Here is a 21,484-nt window from a genome sequence, read left to right as displayed (position 1 = left end):
ATAGCTTTCTTCCCACTTATTCTATAAAGGAACCATTAAATCGGGTAATAACACTGGGGCCACATGCATTATAAGAACGGGCTTAACCCTTCTAAGATTACAAGATGGGGCTAAGTGTTCTGAGTGTCAGCAGCTTTAACATGAGGCTTTTTTAAGCAGGATTTTAAAGGTTTGGTCTCTCTAAACCCCACCTTTCTCCTGGAGCCCAGTGGCCGCTTCCCGTAGCCACAGTTACAATGTTTGTTTACAGCATAAGAGTCCACTTTTCTCATTTGTAGATCCTGGAGTTGGTGACTTTTCTTCCTTTCTCCCTTCATTCATTCCTTTACCCCAGGACTTTAAAAGCTATCTATGCTGGGAGTCCCTGTTGTGGCCCAGCGGGTTAAGAGCCCACTGTAGTCTCTGTGAGGATGCAGGTTCAATCCCTGGCCTCGCTCAGTGGGTTAAGGATCTGACATTGCTGTAGCTGTGGTGCAGGCCCCAGCTGCAGCTCCAGTTCAACCTCTAGCCTGGGAACTTCCATATGCCGCAGGTGTAGCCATAAAAAAACAAAACTAAAAACTAAAAACTGGAGTTCCCGTCGTGGCGCAGCGGAAATGAATCTGACTGGGAACCATGAAGTTGCGGGTTCAATCCCTGGCCTCGCTCAGTGGCTTAAGGATCTGCCATTGCTGTGAGCTGTGGTGTAGGTTGCAGAGTGGCTCAGATCTGCCATTGCTGTGGCTGTGGTGTAGGCCAGCAGCTGTGGCTCCGATTGGACCCCTAGTCTGGGAACCTCCATGTGCCAGGGGTGTGGCCCTAAAAAGACTAAAGACTAAAGACAAAAAAAAAAAAAAAACCTAAAAACTATCTATGTGATGACACCAAAATAGAAATTTACAGATCCAGCTTCTAGCTCTTGCCTAACCACAAGCCTCCCTCATAAAAACTCTGTTGAGCACTTCTGAGGAGTAAGACCGTCTAAGTGTCTGACATACAGGAGCTCATTCAAAACGCACCGACTTTAGAGGCAGGTGTTCCTCAGGTCTCTGTTTTACCAACGGGGGAGACGGAGGCAGAAGGAAGTTGAGTAACTTGCCCAAGATCGCAAGGTAGAAAATTGCCAGCCTGGAGCTCCCTGGGGGCCTAGCAGCTACGGAGACAGTGTTGTCACTGCTGTAGCTGAGGTCACTTTTGTGGCACCGATTCAGTCCCTAGCCTGGCACCTTCTACATGCCGCAGGCTAGGAATGGCATGGTCAAGAAAGGGAAAGAGCAGGCCCAGGAGTTGAACCCAGACAGTCTAGGCCCAGGTTGACTCTGATCTACTTTGCACTGTGTCATCTCTGACACACTGTCAACTGCCCACCTGATTCGCAAACTTACCATCACCATCACCGTCTCCATCACCGCCCTCTCCATCCTTGCCGTCGTCACCACCACCCTCACCACCGTCTTCACCATCATCACCTCCACCGCGTCTCCGTCGCCGTCACCCTCCCCACCACCACTGTCGTCAGTACCACCGCCCTCACCGCCACATCATCACTGGCCACCATCCCCATCGTCATCACTGTCACCCTCCCCATCTCCGTCGCCGTCACCATCACCACCATGATCACCACCACTGTCACCCTCCCCACCATCGCCGTCGCCGTCGCCGTCTCCCTCATCACCATCCGTCATAAACAGGAGAAACAAGACACCATTTCCGGTTCCTCTCCTCCTCTCTATCTGGAGGAAAAGGAGTGGGTCGATTTCTCCATTTTACGCACAACGGCCAACACAAAGTTGCAACTTTTTTGAATACTTCCGCCAAATCATAGTACAAGCACTTCTCAGTTATTTGGGAGACTCGGGTAACTATAAAACATGGACAAGGAGAAACACAGGAACCTCTGATTTAGGACTGCATCATGCTGATTCCTAATAGACCACTTTTCAATGAACATTAATTTCATAAATGCTTTTCCTAAAGTATGTCCTATGGAGAAGCCATGATGCCGCAGTGGCTGTTTTGGTGGCAGCAGTGAAGTATAGAGTGGTCAGACTGCTTTGACAGGTGCTGGGTTAACCAAGGTGAAGCAGGCCTCCTTCCTGCAGGACTTCTCAGGGCCTTGAACACGCTCCCACCTCGGGTGCTTCTCTGATACTTGCTGTGATAGGCAGCACTTACCAGGCACACTTGGCCTTGGAGCATCTCCCGTGCCAATATAACTCTTAGAACCGCTGTAGACAGACTAGCATTTCGGTTGTTTGTCTGGGTGTGATGTGGCACCCGTAAGTTTTATCTAGTTGCACAGCCAGTGGTCCCTTGACCCCTTCACGGTGCCAGGCACAGACTGCCTCACAGGACTCTCAAATGTCAAGGAAGACAAGCATCAGCCAAATCACCAAATAAAGATAAAATTGAAACTCTGATAAATACTAACGACCCAGGAAAGAGAGGGGTCTGCGCTGTGAAAGCTGACCCAGTCCAGGTGGGCAGGGCTGGGTGGAAGCCACACCACGCATGGACAGGAGCTAACTCAGAAAAGGGAGGCAGGTGAAGGAACAGCCTGTGCCAAGGTCTTGGGGCAGGGCCGACACTGAGCCTCCAAGGAGCTAAAGGAAGGCCGGCATGGCTGGGGAGGCTGGAGGGACGGAGCAGGGTAAAAGCTGAGGCTGGAAGGCATCAGGAGAGCATGGGGACGGCCTTTCATGGTCCAGGCTGGTCACTGAGTCCTGCCAGGAGCCCTGAAAACAGTTGCTCACACCCTGTTGGCCGAGTGTCCTGGACTCAGGGCACAGGACACTTGGCCACCATCGGCTGGACAATGGCTCTTCCCGCTTAGTGGTCTATGCAGCTCGCTTTATTTATCCGGGCATCAAACGACCCCCCAAAATGGCTATGGACTCAGTGGTCATAACCACTCTTCTGGGATCACGGGGGGCCGTTATGGCAGCCCTGTTGCCAACCCACAGGTGATAAGGTGTCAGGATGAAGTGAGGCCATCTCTCAGGTCCCCCATGGACAGTGCTGTGGGGGCTTGGCCTGGGCTGAGGTCATTAGCAGAGCCAGCGCTGCCCCGAGCCCCCAACAGCTCCCAGGAAGGAGCTCATAGGAGGCTCTTCAGAGAGGGGGCCTCGGGGCAGGAGCCCAGCCAGCCTGCCCTCTTCCCCGGGAGGACTCATGTGCCGAGACCATCGGCTCCCCGGGGAGGCTTGGAGCCTGGCATTGGCCAGATGTGTGCGTTTTCTGCATCTGAGCAAATGAAACCCTCCCTGAAGTCAAGACCGCGGATGGGTGAGTGGGGAGAAATTTAAGGGGTGCCTAGTTCTGAATGCAGTGTTTGCGGGAAGAGGAGCTGCGGGGACCTGGAGCTTGTGAGCACGGAGTGGGGGAGGGGAGCCATCAGAACCACGACGTGTCGCAGCCGGAGTCGGTGCAAAACCTGCTGGCCAGGGACGCTGTTGCCCCTACCTGCCCAGGCCGGCCCGCCGCACGGGGGATGCTCAGCACAGAATGTCGACACTGCCGAGGCCGAGGCGCTCCGGCCCAAGTGGGAAGTTCTACAAGGCCCTCGGGAGCGTGTGTGGGTTTGTCGTGCCATCCTCCGGGCTCAGGGACACAGCTCTTCCTCGGCCTTCGGTCTTGAGCCCAATTCTGAGTCACCGTCAGCATCAGGGCAGGCCCTCACTGCCAGGGCGTGGCAGGTGCCCTGGGCCATGCCGCCCCTGTCCTCATGAGCCCGGCAGGTCTCAGAGTGCAGGACGGATGCCCAGCTTCCCAGCGGGTGGGTCTTGGCAAGGACCTCAGGCCTCCTCCCCGTGCTGCTCACAGGCCCCTGGTCCAGAGGCCTGGGGACCTGAACACGGTTCGGGAGGCTGGGCTGGACCTTCTGAGCCACGGCCTCAGTGAGTGGCACACACGCAGCGGAGAAGGCACCCTTAGCACAGTCACGACCATCTGGTTCCAGAACATTTTCATCTCCCCAGAACGAGGCCCACTCGCCCCCTCCCCCTCCCCCAGCCCCTGGCAACCACGTCTGCTTTCTGTCTCTGCGTGTGCCTGTCCTGGACATTTCTGGCATCGGACAATACGCAGCTGGGCTTTGCATCTGGCTTCTCTCACTGAGCATGCGTGTGTGCAGTCCGTCCACACTGCTTGGACAAAGCCTGTGTCAGAGCTTCTTTCTTTTTATGGCCGAGTAATATTCCACCAGGTCCACAGACCACATCCCATACTCGTCTCGTCAGTTGACAGCTGACAGACATGCCTGCTTCCACCATCTGCTGCTGTGAGCGGTCTCTGCGGACGCTTGTGGGCAGGTGTCGCTTCAACCCATTTGTAGTTCTCTGGGCTGCACGTCTGATGGAGTTGCTGGGTCCCACAGTGACTCCGTTTCACTTTTGAGGAACCGCCAGCCTGGCTCCAGGTGCTCTGTGGGCCTCCTTTCAAGGGCAGCTGGTGAGTGGGGCTTCCCCACCAGGCACTTACTCTGGACGAGTGAGTGGGTTTGGGCCCCAGGAGCCCCATGAAGTGCCATCTGTGCTCACGGCCACCAGCAGGACACACTGGCTGGATGAGCGTTGTCTTGCTCTTGCCATGAGAGCAGCCACGTTCATAAGGTTTAGGCGCGGATGACTTTGCCTCCTGGTGACAGGAACAGCCCCCTCCGTCTGCCCGGCCCCGGCTGGGGTGGGAAAAGGGCTCCCAGGGCTGCCTGACTGCAGGGCCGTGGGTGGGCAGTTCGGAATATTTGGCAAACAGAGCAAAGTCTATTAAGCAAAGTCTGGGAAGCCTGAGTCTTGACTACTGCAGCTTCCCTCCCACTGGCATAGAGCAGGCAGGGGGACGCCGGGCTCCTGGAGCCACTCCTGGCAGGAGTCAGCGGATTCAGGACCTGTCGGACAGGGAAATGGATACAAAGATATCGAAGGCGTGGGCCTGGCTCGGAGTATGGGTCAGGGGGTTGGGGCTGTGCTAACTGCGCCTGAGAAGGAGCCCTCCGGGGAGCACTGAGACACCCCTGCTCCAGAGCTACCTGCTGTTGACCAGCTATGCCCTGAGGATGTGTGAGGACACGGCTGTTTCTGAGTGGACACTCCAGGGCTTCTGGAGGCCTCCTTCCAGTTGGAACGTGTGGCAGTGGCGGGCTCCTCTGGGCCCAGAACTGTCTGTGTCGCTCTCCCTGGCCACCATCCCACCTGGGGGTGGGGGGCACCTCAAGTTTCTCTCTATGGTTCCTTCCATCACAGCTCCAGGGAAGCAATGTTAAGGAGATGTGGCACCAGGAGATGCGAGCCCCTCTCAGCTCTGCCTCCTCCAGGAAGCCCTCTGTTTTCCCAAGACCAGGCATGGTGCTTCCCTGATGCGTGGTGGCCACTCCTCCCTGTGCCCCTCTCCCTGTGTCAGTGGGGACCAAGCAGGGGGTTCTGGATTCACATCCTGACTCCACCCCTGACCCTCAGTTTCTTCATCTAGAGTGGGTCAGCACCCCCCTCTCAGGGCTGTGGTGGGAGTTGGTGAGATGAGGCTCAGCACAGGGCCTAACACAGAGCCATCACCCCCACAGGTACCCCAGGGAAAGAGAAGAGAAACCTTTGAGAGCAAAGGTGGAGCTTGACAAAGGCACCTGTTCTCTGCTCCACAGAGCCGGGTCTCTGCAGCACTCCTTGTCCACCCGCTCACCGCTGCTCCAAGGTTCCAGGGCGCATGGAGAGTCAGGCAGACAATGGGGAGGGAAATGGGCCATAAGGAAGCCAGCACCCTCTCCAGATCATAAGGAGTTTAAAGGTTGTTTGAAAAGAGGCGAATGAAAAAAGGAGCTGGAAGGCAGTGCAGTGGGAGGGACTGCACGAGGGGGTGGTGTGAGCTGATCTGAGAAGGAAAGAGCAGGGAGGGGACAGTGCCTTGGGAGGGGGGTTGGGTCTCTCCCTTCCTAGAGAAGCTGGCACTCTCAGCCCTTTGCAGGATCTCTCTGTGGAGGGAGTTCGCTTACAGTTCACCGTCCCCAGTCCTAAAAGGGACCTCACATGCTGGTCCCACAGCATCACTGACAAGCCTGTCTGCCAGCCTCGCCCTTCCTGTGGCCCCAGAGCCTCCCACAACCAAGGAGAAATAGGACAGAGATTCAGTGAGGATGAGGCACTGTGATGGGTTCCTTGCAGCGATGGTGGACAGCCAGCCTCACCCGGGGGGCTGAATGCCAGCTGCAAAGCAGCCATTTCTTTTAAAGGTCGACAGTTCCTGGCGGGCAGTAAAAACTTGGGTGAAGGGTCCCGGGGCTTCTGTTCTCAACGCCTCTACTTAAATCCCTGGGTCTGCAACAGCTGACAACACCCTGCAAGGCTGGCACAAAAATCCCATCTCAAGTGAGGACAATAAAACAAGAGAGGAAGCGTCTTGGCCAAGCTGGAGAGCTAGAGAGGAGACGAGCGCCCCTCCCGGGTCCCTGGGCAGACGCAGAACGACCTCCTCAGGAGGTGCGGCATGACCAGAGCCAGGCAGACGGGCCCTCCAAAAGGACCCACTCCCATTGGCCCATCCGGGGTCACCTGCCCCTCCATCAGCCAATCCCAGGGCTGGGGGAAGCTCCACTCCCATTGGCCCTGCTTAGGTCACATGCCCCTCCCTCAGCCAATCCCAGGGCCAGGCAGGTGCTTCGGAAGACTCCTCCCAGGGTCCATATAGAACAGAAGTGGGCGGCGGTATTGCAAGAGCCGGGCTGCGTCTCTGCGGACAGGCTGGAGTGGTGGCTCCTTCAGTGCCCTGCCTCAGCCTGCTCCCAGCCTTGTCTGCGCTCGCTGTCCCCCAAATACCTCTCGCCCCACCCACTCCATTCCTCTCCTTTATGGGCTGGGGTCCGGCCTCTGTCCTGCTCAGACCTGCCCCCTCCCTTGTGGCCCATCTAAACTTCTCCCCAGCCCCAGCCATTGTCTGACGGGCTGCAGCCTCTGCCCCCACCCTACCACCCGCGCCCCAAGAACCGGATCCTATCCGCGGTCATCCCTTCCATCAACCCGGCCAACAAACAGCAGCAGACGTGTCCTGTTGTATTAGAACAGAGGCTGGCTCGGACACACGGTTACATGTTAATGAAGCACAGCTCCTGACAAGACTCTCTACTCTTCATCTGGGGACCAGAAATGACAACAGGCAGGGCGTGGGCGGCAGATCTGAGGGTGAGCTCCAGCCGGAGCTCTCATGTCATGCCATCAGCTCTGCTGATCCCTGTCTCTGTGAGGCTGCAGCGGCAAGTCCAACCGTGGACTTGGCTCCCTGACAGACAGGGATACTCCCAGCCTGGGTCCTTAGAAGGAAAAGCTGGCCCGCTGTGGATCCTGCGCAGTGACAGCCCTTGTTAGCTGTCAAGTCCAGGCAGCTCTGTGGAAGCTGCACTACTGCTCAGAGTCCTCCCTCTTTGGGGAGGCTGTCCTGGTACCACGTGTCTGCTGAACACCACTCAAGGCCGAGTGCCATGTGAGTTAAACTTTGCTGCAAGCTAGTGGCCCTCTCGCATGCGTCTTCTGAACAGTCCAGTGGGGGAGACAGGAAGAAAGCAGTGAACAAAAACTAAACAAGAAAAAGCTGGCCATGAAGGAGCTGGGCAGATGGTTAGGCCGGGTGCGGCAGGCGAGGCTGGTGCCGGGATCCCTGAGGCAGCTGTCTAAACCTTGCTTATGCCTAGCGGACACCTCAGTAGAGGATGACTCTCTCCTGGCCCAGGCCAGCCCGCAAGGGCCACCCCTTTGCCCCGAGGCCTGCCCCTCTTGAGTGCAATCCAGGCTCCCCTGTGGGAGGGGCTGAAGCCAGACCCAGCCCAGACTGCCTCTCTGCTCCTCTTCCTGCCCCTGCTCCTGAGGGCTGTGCCCAGTCACCCCCAGGATCCCATCTCCAACTCTGCTTGCCAGGAACTCCACTCCACACCAGGATGCAGAGGTGGGGAGGTGGCTTCAGGGGACCTGTGCACCGCAGGAACCCGCCCTCCAGTTAGTGCTCCCTGCCCAGAGCGGTGTCAAGGGCCCCTCTGGGTCAGGTTTGACTTAATGCACGAGACCCCACTGCAGCTACTACCCCCAGGGGAGAAGAGCATGGCGGAGGGGCCTGGAGGGAAGGCAGGCCAGCAGGTGGCCCCCAGGCTCTGGGTCCTCAGGGAGGTGGCCCTGCAGGGGAGGCGCTCCAGCCAGCTTGCCCACCCCTTCTCTTCTTGGCGCAGCAGCCCTATTTGAGAGCGAGAAGCTGACTGGCCCGGCTTGGCTCATGGGCCTCCTCTTAGCCCCGGGGGGCAGGGCGTCTTGACCCACCACCTCCAAGACCACTCACAGCGGAGGATGTGATCCCTCAGAAGGAAATCAGGCCTCTGTGGCCAGAAGAGCCAGGAGTGGACTCGGCGCCATTCCCATTGTCAGCAATAACGCCTTCTGTCATCTCACACCCAAAATTAAGTAGCTACCTGTCTTTGTTAATTTGGTGCAACCTGAAGGGCACTTTTGAGAAGCATCTAATTCATTCTCCCCACCAGGCAAATTTTGTAAGAACATATTCATGGCTTTCATTAATATTCATACGACTTTGAGGATTTTTCATGATTTATAAAACCCAAAGTAATTGTGAACGGGAAAGCGGAATCGCGTCAATGTCGCGCAACAAATGCCTTTTCCCACCGCGGTCCGGGCTTTTCTGCTCATCGCAAGACCCTAATTGAAAATAATTGAAAGCTGAATTTCATTGTGCATGGAAAGTGTTTCATAATATGCAAGAAATACAAACATCGTCAAGCCTCTTAAAGTAAATGTTGGAGAACCGAGGAAGAGCTGGGGGAAAGTACGGACGCTTGCTCACCTCGCCCTGGTGTGTCCGGTTAATTTGATGAGCACAGTTTCATCATGGCCAGATTGTGCTGCTTCGCCAGCGCCATGGCAAAGGGCTTTTAAATTAAACTTTGCTTCGAGCTGAGAGTGACTCAGAAGGACTCACTTACAATTTCATGATTGCTTTCAAAAGCAATTAAAGTGAGGTCCTTGTTCTGGGCCTTCTCCGCAGCAGAAACACTCTGTCTCCCCCCAAACCCCCAGGGCCCCAGAAGTCTCTGCAAAGATGGGCAGGCCTTGGGGCCGCCCCCACCCCCGCTCCTTCCTTTGGCACCTGGGGAGGGGTGACCACCTCTCTTTTCTCTCGACTCCCCCCTCCCCATTTCTCGGCGGCTTCTTTCTCCTCGGACCGCAGCCTCTCCCTCCCACCTAGGGTCCTAGCCCCCCCACCCCACCTGAGCCCCTCGAGCCAGTCCCCGCCTTTCCCTGCCTGCTCGCCGCCCCCTCCCTCAGGGCCCACTTGGCCTTAGGTTTCCCTCAGCACCTGGCCGTGACCCTGGCCCTCTGCTGGCACATCTGCCCACCGCCCCCCAGGCAGTAAGTCCTTCTCTCATTTGTTCATCCAGTGATTACTGAGCACCTACTGTATGCATGGTGCCAGGCCAGCCATCCTTGGGGACAGACAGCGTGTTTGTGTTCCAAGGGCCCAGAAGAGGGTGTGGGACAGCGTTTGTGCTCATGGGGGAGGGAGGGAGGGGACAGCCAGCCTTCCGTGCAGGCAGGCAGGGGGCAGTCTCAGAACCAGAGAAAACCCTGCTTCTCTGCCGGCGTGAAAATCAAGACGCCCCAGCATCGAGTGCTGATGTGGGACTGGGCTGAGGCCACGGGGAAGCTGCAGACACACTCAGGTGCAATATCGGTCTCACCTCTAGGCTCTGATGAGGGTCTGATTTTAAAAGAAAGCTGCGTCTCCTGGCCGGCCACGGCCACAGCCACGACCAAGTGTAGCTTGGCTTGCCTGCTGGCAAGTTGGGGCGGGCGAGGCGTCTGCTGCCACGATGCCAAGTGTTTCACTCGGCCGCAGGCAGCTCGGAACTCCCAGCAGGTAATGAAAATGGGCGTTTGCAACCTGTTTTCCTGTGCAAATCTCATCCAAGGAGAAAGAGCTAAAACACTTCACCAAAGAATTACACCCTCATGGAAGAACTTGATCCGAAGGGTTTGGGGAGCGTCTTTTAAAACACGGGGACAGGGTCCAGGGAGGCCGCCTTAGTGGCCTGGCAAAGCCATCAAGATGCAGAATAGCCATCACCTCCCAAGAAGCTTCATGCAGAAAGGAGATGGGAGGTCCAGTTGTGCGCATGCGTGTGCGCACGTGTGTATGTTTGTGTGTGCGTGTCCAGGAACGGTGCACTGCAGTGGACGGGACCGAGTCCTCGATGCACCTGGCTTTGGGGAGGACCCTCTTTGCCCCGAGTCCGTCCATCGCCTTCTCTCGAGACCCTGGTTTTTCCCGGTTTATAACCGCCACTTTGCAGTTCTGCGTTGAGAGGCTGTCCCTTTCTTAGATCTGATTCCACTGGTCCACAAACCACGAGAGGCCAGGGCCGTGTCCATCCAGCACAGGAGCTGGCTCACAGCACGGCCACATGGCTGAGTGAAGACATTGTTGCAATGACTGGGGGGGCGGGCGGGGGGCCCAGCCTGAGGCCGAGGGTCCCTGGCTAACCTGTGACCTGGTCCCTCCCTCGCCTGAGGCCGGGTTCCCTCTGCTGAGCCTCCCGGGGTTCTCCTCGCCTTCAGTTCTTTGGGAATAAACCTCCAGGGCATTTGCAATTCAAAATCCACACATGGTGACTTTTCTCCAGTTTCAAGTTCATTTGAAATTAGGCAGATACGTCCTCCTGGGGGAGAGTCTGCCAGAATCCTGCCTTCCATCCAGGCTTTGCTAAGGACGGAGCCAGCCCTCTGCGAGGTCCCTGGTGCACACAGTGGCCGGGCACCATACGTTATTTTAATGTAGACATCACTTTAAACTAACCTTTTACCATCTGTTCTGTCCTTTAATAACAAATGCAAAGGAGCACGCTTCTCGGTGGCGTCATAAAAGCGAGATGGGTGATGGAAATGCCTGTCTCGCTTTTTATTCATAGCCCCACTGGACGCCACGGTGATGTTTTTCTCATTTTCCAGACACAAATCAAGGGGAAACTGCTCTCCCACCAATCCGGTGAATTCATCCGCACAGTATTTCTTCTTAATACAGTAAACCAGGGAGGGCTCTGGGTGCGCTGGGAGCGGGCGCTGGGAGCCCCAGATGCTCACGGCGTGTATTTCAGAAGATACTGCTAAACAGCGCCTGGAGAATTAAGGTAGCTCGGCCAACGGTCAGGATGTAATGAGATTTCTTTGCAAAAGGTAAAATCTTTAAATGGGTGTCGTGTTCTTTTCAGCCGTTTCATAATTAAATTTCCCTTTGAAGGACGGGGAGTCTGGCCCAAAAAAGGCGGGGGTGGCAGGCTGGCAGGCCAGCTGTGTCCCCACCCTCACCGCCAGGCTCTGCAGGACCACAGGGGTTCCCATGCCCCCTCAATCCAGTTCCCCTTGGCATGTCCTGTATACCCCAAGCGTCCTCCTCGTAACCTAAAGTCGAAGCATGCCTCTGAACTCAACGGCCTTTCTAGAGCCTTCCATGCTCCTGGAAGTCAAGACTGGTTTGAGTTTTTACATCAGTCACTGGGTTCCCTTCTCCCCAAACAGAGTCCGATCTTCTTGCCCAGGAGCATCTGGCGGGGGCAGTGGGGGGGGATGCATCTTCTCCCCCAACCTGCCAGCCCCCCCGCCCCACCCCGCTGACCAGACCTGGCAGGGAAGGGCAGGAGCTCGGCCAGGGAGGGCTGCCTTTCTGCAATCCGACCGGGAAGGGAAACTCTTCCCCTGTCCGTGTTTGTCTCCCAGATTTCCCGCGAGGCCACAGTTGGGGCTGGTCTGACCTGGTTCTGCCTGCAGGATGGTTCTCGGTGGGCAGAGGAGGGACGTTCTGGGATGCCCAGCGCTGGGCATCAGGGAGCCGGGCAGGCCCGCTGCATCTCCAGCAGGAGATGGGCGGCCCTGGCGGGGGAGCCCCCGTGTGGTCTTGCCCAGGGCAGACCAGGGACAGGAGAGCCGACCCGAGGGGCAGAGGGAGGAGGGCAGGGCTGGGGAAGCCGGACCCTGCGTGTGAGCGTGTGCGCAGGCGTGTGCGCTGTGCGCCTTCTCCCGCGAGGCCCCGCCCAGCACCCAAGCAGCCCACGTGACACTTGTGTGGCGCTGGTGCCACGGAAGCATCGCGTCTTCCTCACCCTCGGCGTCCAGCGTCCTCAGCTCTGTGCCCTGCGGTCGGAGGCCGCAGTCACACCCCCGGGGGGTGGGCAGACCCCGGTATGTAAACGGTAAATGCGGGTGAGAGAAAGGTGTTCCCTGTTGGGCCAAGTTTTCTAAGCAGTGGAGTTTTTCTGGGGATGGCTCGTTCTTTGGGTCCGAGTTCAGCTGGAAAGAACGTTCGTCATCAAGTCTTTGGAGCCTCCAGGGAGACGAGGGTGGTAATTGTGCTACAAAAATCAGTTGCCCGAGAAAAAGCTGTCCTTAGTTTCTAGATAAACCCTGCGTCAGCCTGTAGGGGAGGAAACATAAATTTCCCTCCACCCTCCTGGGTGCCGGGCTGAGACCCTTCCCTGCGATAGCAGATTAACAAGAGAAGAAGGAACAGAAGTTAACAGGTGGGCCTCATGCTACATGAGGAACCGGGAGGGCTTGGTCTCCAGGCTGAAACTGACCTTCAGGGGAAAGGGGCGGGGGAGCGACGTGCAGGAAAGAAGAAGGAGCCCTTGGAGGAGAGACCGGAGCTGAGGGGCCAGGTCCGCCCCGTCTGGTCCCCCTCCCGGGACAAGGGGAGCTGTGACACCTGAGCCCCTGCTGGCTCTGTCCTCAGGCAGCCAGGGGGTCCAGAGAAACAGCCCCCTGAATCTGCCGACTCCCAAGTGCCTGCCGCTGAAAACAGTCACCACACCAAAGGCAGCGCGTTGGGGGTGGCCTAGCGTGCTGACCCCCATCCCCGCATCCCCGCTTTTGACAAGCAGCCTCGGGACCTCGAACCCAGGCTGGCAGCTCCCTCCACCTCTCCTCACATCTCTCAGTCCGAGAAGAGGTCGGTTCTGTTAAGAGTCGTCTCATTTCAGGAGGCAGAGTTGCAGGTGGGTCTCAGGCGCAGACCAGCCGGTGCTGGATAGGAGGCCTTTCCGTGGAAGCAAAAGGAAGACAGAGGTTGGTGGTTGGGCTAGACTGTAAACCAGTCAGTTTTCAAGGCCGGGGCGGCCGGCGGAGATTTCTGGGTGGTGAGTGCGCAGCATCTTCTGAGGTCTGAGTGCCTCCAGGGACATCCCTGCATGTTCCAGAACTTTCTGAGTGGTCTGCACAGCAGGTGGTCTGTGCGTGAGCTGTTTCGGGGGCTTCCCTGAAGTTCGTAGTCACCCAGCCTTAGTGTGCGGGGACCTGGGGAAAACGGCCGTTTGTCCTCAGGGCTCCACGTTCGAGCTGGGAGAGCGCTGGAAAAGCTGCTTTGGAGACATGTAGGCCGATATCTGAGACCAGAGTCAGATCCGGTCCAGTTACAGGCAGAAAACTGCCTCAGAAAACCCACGGGACTGGAATCTCACAGGCGCAGCCTTTCAAACCCCGACTTGTCACTCACCGTCGCCCCGTGTCTACCACAGACAATCACTGTAAAACGGATTCGCCTCTAAAGTCAGGGTGGTCCCTCAGCTTGGCCTGGGGGGCGGCGGGGGGGGGGGCGTGTGGACCAGGGGGGCTCCTTCCAGGCATCTCTGCTGGAGGTCTCACGGCACGGCCCTCCCCTCGAAGGGTGAAAGGGTTTCTAGCTCAGGGCTGAACGCACCTGCTGGTGGGTCCCGCTGACCTCACACCTGGGGCGGGGAGGGGGGGGTTGATTTCCAGTTTGATCTCAGGAGGTTTGTAAAACCTGCGGCTGTAGCTCTCAGGCCCTCTGCTCTGGAGAACTTCCATCACCTCCCGGGCGAGCTTCCCTGACCCTGGGGCCCTTTGCGGAGGCATTTCCTAAAGACGTAGCCGTCTCTTTGGGTTTGCTCTTCTTTCTAGCCATGTTTGGAATCTTGTATTTTCTCAAAAAAAAAAAAAAAATCCATTTCATCAGGGTTTTCAGCTGGACTGGCCTAAAATATAGTTATAAAAAAGTTTCCAATTTGCCAAAGGCGCGTCTGCTTTCTTAAGGATTTTTCTTATAACGACAACTCTTGAATCTGTTCCCCTTTCCTTCCAAGTTTTGCATTTTCCGAGTCAGAAATTTCTGCATTCGTCTGGATCACTGACTCTGTTTCCCACGTCCTGCTTTGTGCTTCCCTTCCATCTAGAGCTAGAGGCTGAGTCAGTCTCTGTAACTCTGTTCAGTGGTGAAAACCCTGGAACTGAGGGTTTGCTTGAGTCACTCACTGACCGGATCCCTTGGGTTTTGCTGTGTAATCGTCGCAGTGTCCTGACTATTTTAAAATAGCCTCTGAAAGCGGTTTTGAGTCCTCCCTAACCTGTGATTACTTTAGAATGTTCTTAAATTTTCTAAAAGGTCTTTTTTAAATTACCATTAAATTTTAATAGGGTTATTCTAATAAAATGTCCTGGTCAATTTTGCTTCGTGGATTTTCTCTTTTTTTTTTTTCCTTTTTTTGAGGTTTTCATTGTGGTCCATTTTATTAGAAAAGGTTGCTGTTGGTCTCCAGGGCTCTGATTTTTGAAAGTTGTGTTTTCTAAAGGTGTATTCAGAGTTTTAGGCTCATCTTAATCTGACCTCAGCATTATTCCTTTCCCATCTCTGCGGTTTATTTACATTTTCTCACCGTCAGAGAACCCTAACCCTTATCACTAGCAAGAGCCTTTGCTTCCTCTGAATGAAAGACATACCTTTTTTTTTTAATTTCTCAATGAATTTATTACATTTATAGTTGTGCAATGATCATCACAATCCAGTTTTATAAGATTTCCATCCCACACCCCCAGCGCATCCCCCCACCCCCCAAACTGTCTCCTTTGGAGACCATAAGTTTTTCAAAGTCTGTGAGTCAGTATCTGCTCTGCAAAGAAGTTCATTCTGTCCTTTTCTCAGATTCCACATTTTTTGTTTCCCAAAAACTCAGCGTATCTAGTGATCTGGTCAGAGGTGAAACCCCGTCTCTGCCGAGCCCGACCCCACGCCTGTAAAACGGGGAAGTGCGAGTTCTCTGCTCTGTCCCTCTGCCCCCAGTCTCGGGCTTTGCTGCTTTACCTCGGATGGGGACCCACACAGCCATTAGTGTTTTCACAACAGTGCACAGCTTCTGTAAAAATTACTTTCATGCTTGTATTCAGGTCTGTACCCATGTTGACAGCACTATTTGGGCTTAAGTTTCTGTGTCTACGCACTGGCCCGGCTGTCTCTGTCTCCGACCCACCTCTCAGGTCCTCTGTTGCAGGAGCGAGAACACGGGGTGTTTTCTGTGTCTTTGCACATCCACAACTGTCTGGTGCCTTCCCACGTGGATGGCAGCTCGGGGGACGCGTGTCCTGGGCCCCCACCATCCCCCCTCCAGCTCCGTGGAGCTCCGTCTCCTCGCCCGGCTCTTTTCCGAGGTCCGACAGCCACAGGAGGGGCGTTTGCACTGGTCCTTGGCGTTCTAAACCTCCCAGCGGTGCCGCGTCTCCTGGGGACCCGGGGCGGTGGCCCTCGGGAACCGCCCTCTGCCTGTCCTCCCAGTCCCCGGAGTGGACGCAGCTCTGGCTGCGGTCCCGCGACCCCCGGGCGGGGCAAGCGAGCGCAAGGGGTGAAGGTGGCCCTGCCGGCGCTGCCCTGACCTCCCCCTGCTCCTCCTTCCAGATCCGCTCGGACAAGGACAACGATATCCCCATCCGGTACAGCGTCACGGGCGTGGGCGCCGACCAGCCCCCCATGGAGGTCTTCAGCATCGACTCCATGTCCGGCCGCATGTACGTCACGCGGCCCATGGACCGGGAGGAGCGAGCCTCCTACCACGTGAGTATCTGCCACCCGCTCTGTGCAGCAACGCCCACGGGCGGGGCTGACAATCTGCACTTGGCGGTTCCCGGCGGCAGTGCTCGCGGAAGGTCTGGGACGCGCGGCACAGCGACTGGTCAGAGGGCGTGGAGCCAGGTGACCTCCCAGTGCCCACCCTTGGCCCTTTCTCTAAGGCTCGGCCCCGGGCCAGCCCCAGTTCCCATCCCGCACCTGCGGCCTTTCTGCTCCGCCCCCCATGCCCCCCCCCCTCCCCAGCAGAAAGGTGACTCTGAGGCCAGCACTGCTGCTTCCGACTCTCAGAGTCCAGTGCAGAGAAGAAAGGACGAGAAGGGGAAGGCTGGGGCTCACTTCCGGCAACCGCCGCCCACTGGACGGTGGACACCTTCAGCTCTCAGGCCCTCACCCTGATGCCAGGCCCCAAAGATGAGGTTTGCACCTGCAAGAGGCAGGGGCTGGAGCCAGACCTCAGAGTGCAGCCCTGCAACCCACAGGTGAGGCCCGGGCACCTCACACCTCTGGCCTCAGTTCTCTGACCCAAGAAGGGGGAAGACTGTCACAGCTGCGCCCCGTGTGTCCTGAGGACCTGGTGACCACGTGTGGGGTCTCAAGGGCGGGGCCCAGAACACGTGAGCTGACGTGTGTGTGGTTAGCATGACAGGCTCGGAGCTCCCAGCAAAGACCTTCAGGCAGAGGGTACAGTTCCCAGCCTCCGCCCCTGGGCCGTGGTAGTGACCGGCTCTGATGGCCTTGGCTTCAACCCACAGTGCTGAATGCAGCCCGACTCCCTGGTTATGTGTTTGGGGTTCACTGTCCACCTCCTGGACTAGAAGGAAGGCTCCCCCGGGTCAGGGAGCCATCGGGCTTGTCCCCATTGTGTCCCCCGGCCCTTGGGGCTTCTCACTCCCCCTGTGCAGAAGGGAGGGAGCTGACAGAGGAGGGCGAGTCTGTCCTTGGCAGTGGTGGCCTCTCCATGGACCCTGATCCCCGTCAGAAGCCGGGCGCTGCTGGGCAGTGTACCCGGGGAGTCCCGGGGGTGCCGCTCTCAACACTTCCCTTCCTGCATTCAGGATGGTTACAGGATTTCTGGGTCCAGCACAGAATGAAAGGGGGGCCCCTCCAGACTTAATGAGGATTTTAAGAAGGTGACAGCGGAGCGCTGAACCGCGTGCAGGCCCTTCTGAGCACGGGCCCCATGTGGCTCTGCAGGTCACACGCAGGCCGTGAGGCTGGTGTCCCTTCTCGGGTGGAATCAACAAGGAGCCGGAGCTTGAGGACCTGCGGGCCTCTCTCCTGCCCAGCCCCATCTGCACCTTGGTGCCAATGGCCCGGAGCCACAGGGTGTTCCTGTCCAGTCCCGAGGCCCCTGGGGCTGCTCGATGCTGAGAGCAGCACACGCCCTCCTGGACCCCCTCCCACACCCCCGGGTGCTGGGAAGGCAGGAGCAGATCTGGGGGAGGCCTGCTTGGCAGTGGTCTGGGACTCCTGGCAAGTTCTCGGCCTTGGCAGGTGCACAGAACCAACTAGACAATTCAGCCAATGACGTCCAGCCAGGGCAGGAAACTCAGGATCTTGACGTGACTGTTGTCTCTCCATCCAGGCTGTGTGCTGCCACCACGCGTGTTCACAGCACGGCCCGAGTCAAGGTCGGCTCCCCTGGTCTGCCAACAAATACGTGCAGACTGGGAGACCTGGGGGGAGAGACGGGGAGAGAGGGCAGGAGATAGAAAGAGATAGACAGAGACAAGGAGGGACGGAGGGAGACGAGGCCTGCAGGCAGCAGAGTCGGTCTCGTGGGCTCTAAACACAGACCGCGTGGACCAGCCTCTCAAGCCCTCGCGGGTGAGTCCCAGCACAGCACGGGTTTCTAAGCTTTTCTTCACCAGAGCAAAGCTGGCAGACCCTTCCAGCCTCCCACGTGTGGTGTGGCCGTGTGTGCGGGCTGGGGAGCAGGGGCCTGGCAGGTGTAGGTCAGAGGGTGACTGTGAATTTGGGGTGCAGACCCAGGGCCTACAAGACGCAAAGCCCTTCCCGAGGGACCCGCACTGAGTGGAAAGGCCTCTTTCTTGGTCTTAGTTTACTTACCATGCGGACCCTTGAGCTCAGCACCGGCCCGGCCTTCGGTGTTCCTGATTGACAGCTGCTCCTCTGCCACCCAGCCCACGTCAGCGTCCGGGCCCCACTGACTTGCTGGAAGGGTCTCCATGCCCGGCCTACCAGGCCAAGGAGCAGGACCTCGGGGCCACACTGAGCCGCTCCCTCCCGCGTGTTGAAAGCCTCAGGAGTGGCCTGGAGCCTCACAGCTCAGCCACAGCGTGGACCAGGGTGCGAGGCCGGAGGCCAAGGTGGCTGATCCGGAGTGAGCATCACCCACCTGCCCCGAGCTGTCTGCCCGCCAAGTGCCAAGCCCTCGGCCAGCGTTACGCAGAGGGATGGGGCTGGGCACCTCAAACACACGTCCACGTCTCACTCACTCCTGGTTCCTGACTCGAGCCAAAGTTTCGCTCGGTACCAGGCTCAGCCCAGGAAATGTGTGGTGTCTCCGCGGCTGGATGGTTCTGTGACCTGCCCTGCGGAGACGTTGGGGGCCGTGGGGAAACAGGTGCTCACGAGGCCTGGAGGGGGAGCCAAGACACCCCCAGTCCCCTGGCCCTCCCCAGGGACCCGTACAGACCCACTCCCCCTCCTCACCCACAGCAGCTAGGGAGGAAGCAGACAACTTGGCAGGTAGGGGGGTGCTAGTGAAAAGAGGGGACTCCCCCCAGAGTCGAGAACCCCCTCCCAGCAGTCATCACACACCCCTAAGACACCAGGTGAGCCCTCTCCGAGTTCCCGCCTTCTGGAAGCCCCCGGGCCCTTGGCAGCTGTGCTGGCCCAGCGTGGGGGCTGTGTTAGTTACCTGTGTTCTGAAGACCAGCGCCCACTTCATCCCGCTGGTGGGCTCTGCCCGCTGGTGGGCGCTGCCCAGGGACTCGCAAGACGCAAGTCAAGGTATCACCCACCTGGGCACCTACCTGGAGGCCCGGGGAGAATCTGCTCCTGCTCATTCAGGTGTGGCCCACCCAGGCCCCCAGGTCCCCGCTGGCTGTCGCCAGGGGCTGCTCCTACTCCCGACGGGCTCCCCAAGTCCCCAGCTCCTCGCCTGTCACTGGCCAGAGAAGCACCCTGATCAGAGGCCACGAGCCACCTGTGTCCACTCAGACAGTCTCAACCAGGCCGCCCAACGTGACCCGATGGGGGCCCCGCTGCCCTCACACCGGGGGCCAGCACCCCATAGCCTTGGGGCTGTTTCAGAGCCTTTCTGCTCCTCATGCCGAGGACGGGCTGAACCGGATACGGGCCACGTGGAAGCACGCGGTGTGGGAGGCTTTCTCTGCAAGATGATTCTCCAGGAGGTTCTCCTGAGGGTTCCCTAAGGGGCCTGCCACGCACCTTCCTCTCGGGCGAGTTCCCTCATCTTCCTGAGCCTCAGCTTCCCCATCGGTAAAACGAGGGTCGGACAACTCCAGTCCCTCGGTTCTCACAGACGCTGAAGGGCGTGTCAGGTTCCCGGCGCCCCCAGCCGAGCGAGCGCACCTTGAGACTTGGCTGTGGATGCTGATGGAAGAAGATCTGCAGAGTCCAGGGCCCTCCTGGAACGTTCTGGGTCCTGTCCCCCCGCGGGAGGCCGCTCAGAAGGCGTGCATGGTGCATCTCAGGAAATGCCCTTTGCACGCGAAGCTCAGGTTTGCCAACTGCAGGACGTTTCTTGTCTCCACTCCAAGCCAGACCCCCCAACCCCACTGCCTTGTGCCCAGCTGGAGAAAGGGGTGAGGCTGGGGCTGGCTCTTCCCTTAGAGGCTTCCGGCAGAAGCCGTGGGGGCGGGGCAGCTGCGGGACCGGGAGGAGCCCAGCAGCCACTCCGTGGTGGTCTCCACTCAGGCTGCTCCTGCTGCTGAGGATGGTGCCCAGGCTGGCGGTGCCACTTTACTTAGGAGATAATTAACTTTAGCTCGGAATTACTTTTTCTCAAAGCCTTCTCAACCTTTGGCTCGGAGCGTTATTGCGTGGCTGCATTTGACAAGGTGAAGGATCGCCGGGCCGCCGGCCGCAGGCTGGGGTGCAGACTGGGCTTCCGGGGGCCCCGAGGCGGCTGGGGGGTGGCTGGTTGACACAACCACACAGCATCCTCAGATGCTCCAACACAACATTCCAGGCCAGTCGTGAGCGGGTAGTCACACCCCACTCACGACTCCCGGGAATCAGCGCTGTGTCTCCTTGTGACAAGGCGGGTCCCCTAAACACACGGCTTCAAGGGTAAAACTCCACCCAGGGCTGTCGGGCTGCGGCCCCTCCTCTCCCCTGAGGCTGGCAGAGCGGCCAGGGCGCCGAGGGTGACTCTTTGGGGCCCCAGCTCAGATCCCTCCCACCCAGCAGAGCAGGGGCTTCCGCCCCAGGGCCCGGACGCCTGTCCTCTGGGCCGCCTCAGGGACAGAAGCTTGCAGTGTGGACGCCCACGTTCAAGGCCACCCGTGCGCCCCTCCCTGGGTCCACCTCCCACCACAGGACTCAGGCCCCACGTGAACCTGGGGCAGGGCGGTCTGAGTGGCCCCCGGGCTGCCTCCAGCTCCACGCGTCGCGGGTTTCACCCTCCCAGGACCCTTCCCCGTTTCCGCGGGAGAGAGCCGAGGCTCTGGGGGGCTTCGGGACCTGCCCCGAGCCCGCCCTGCCCTCCCCAGGCGGCCCCCTCAGGCCCGGAGGGCTCTGTCCCCACCAGCCCCGGCCCCGGGGAAAGGCGCCCGGCCAGGCGGGCAGGGCGGCCCTGACGGCGGCCGCGCTGCCTTCCAGCTCCGGGCGCACGCAGTGGACATGAACGGCAACAAGGTGGAGAACCCCATCGACCTGTACATCTACGTCATCGACATGAACGACAACCGGCCCGAGTTCCTCAACCAGCTGTACAACGGCTCCGTGGACGAGGGCTCCAAGCCAGGTGAGGGCCGGGCCGGGCGGGGCGCGGGGCCGGGCAGCCCCCCAGGGGGCCGGCTCCGCGGGACACGGGGCCGCCACGTTCAGCTCGGCCGCTGTAAACGGCCCCTCCTGCACGCGCTGGGGGGCCCTGCTCACCGAAGCGCCGGAACAAGGGAACGCGGCCGCGGCCGTGTCGGCGGCCCGGAAGGAAACTCGGGGGGTGCTGAGAGTGGTGGGAGGGGCCGTGGACCCAGGGAGGTGACATGGGAGCCGAGCCAACGCAGGATAAGGAGCAGCAGGCAGAGACGTGCCGGGAGGGAGCCTGGGGTGGGGGGAGCCTGTGCGATGCTCCTGGGGCAGGGAGGGGCCAGAGCGAAGGCTGGCCGTTTGAGGCCCCCCTGGCCTGTGGGCTCCTGTCCGGCATGAGTGATGACCGCTTCACTCTGTCCAGTCTGTGGATCCCACGACAGCCCAGAAGGGGACGCCTCCCTCTCCCCTCTAGCTAAGATGAAACTCACGGCCCACCCTGTGGTGTGGGCCTGGGTGGGACCTCGTTACCTGGGAACACGATACAGAGCCAAGCTCGCGGCCGCACCTGCAGATGGAGGCTCTGCAGGTGGGACCTGGGTCTGGGCCGATGGGCCCCCGGGAGAGTTCCGGACTTGCTGAAGCTCAAGAAGCGCAG

The 21,484-nt window shown here is 58.7% G+C and overlaps 1 protein-coding gene across 1 annotated transcript in view; it reads left to right on the top strand.

Annotated features, from left to right (window-relative positions):
• The window catches only part of CDH4 (cadherin 4), a 491,209-nt gene that overhangs the window by 414,649 nt on the left and 55,076 nt on the right, over window positions 1-21,484 (top strand). Inside the window, exons 5-6 of the mRNA XM_047770730.1 lie at window positions 15,694-15,849; window positions 20,677-20,821. Coding sequence (XP_047626686.1) covers window positions 15,694-15,849; window positions 20,677-20,821 — 301 coding nt within the window. The remainder of the gene's footprint in view (window positions 1-15,693; window positions 15,850-20,676; window positions 20,822-21,484) is intronic.

The sequence above is a fragment of the Phacochoerus africanus genome, chromosome 3 (assembly GCF_016906955.1).
Source record: "Phacochoerus africanus isolate WHEZ1 chromosome 3, ROS_Pafr_v1, whole genome shotgun sequence".
Lineage (NCBI taxonomy): Eukaryota > Metazoa > Chordata > Mammalia > Artiodactyla > Suidae > Phacochoerus > Phacochoerus africanus.
Note: the sequence above shows the minus strand (reverse complement) of the source record. Positions and strands in the feature narration are given on the sequence as shown.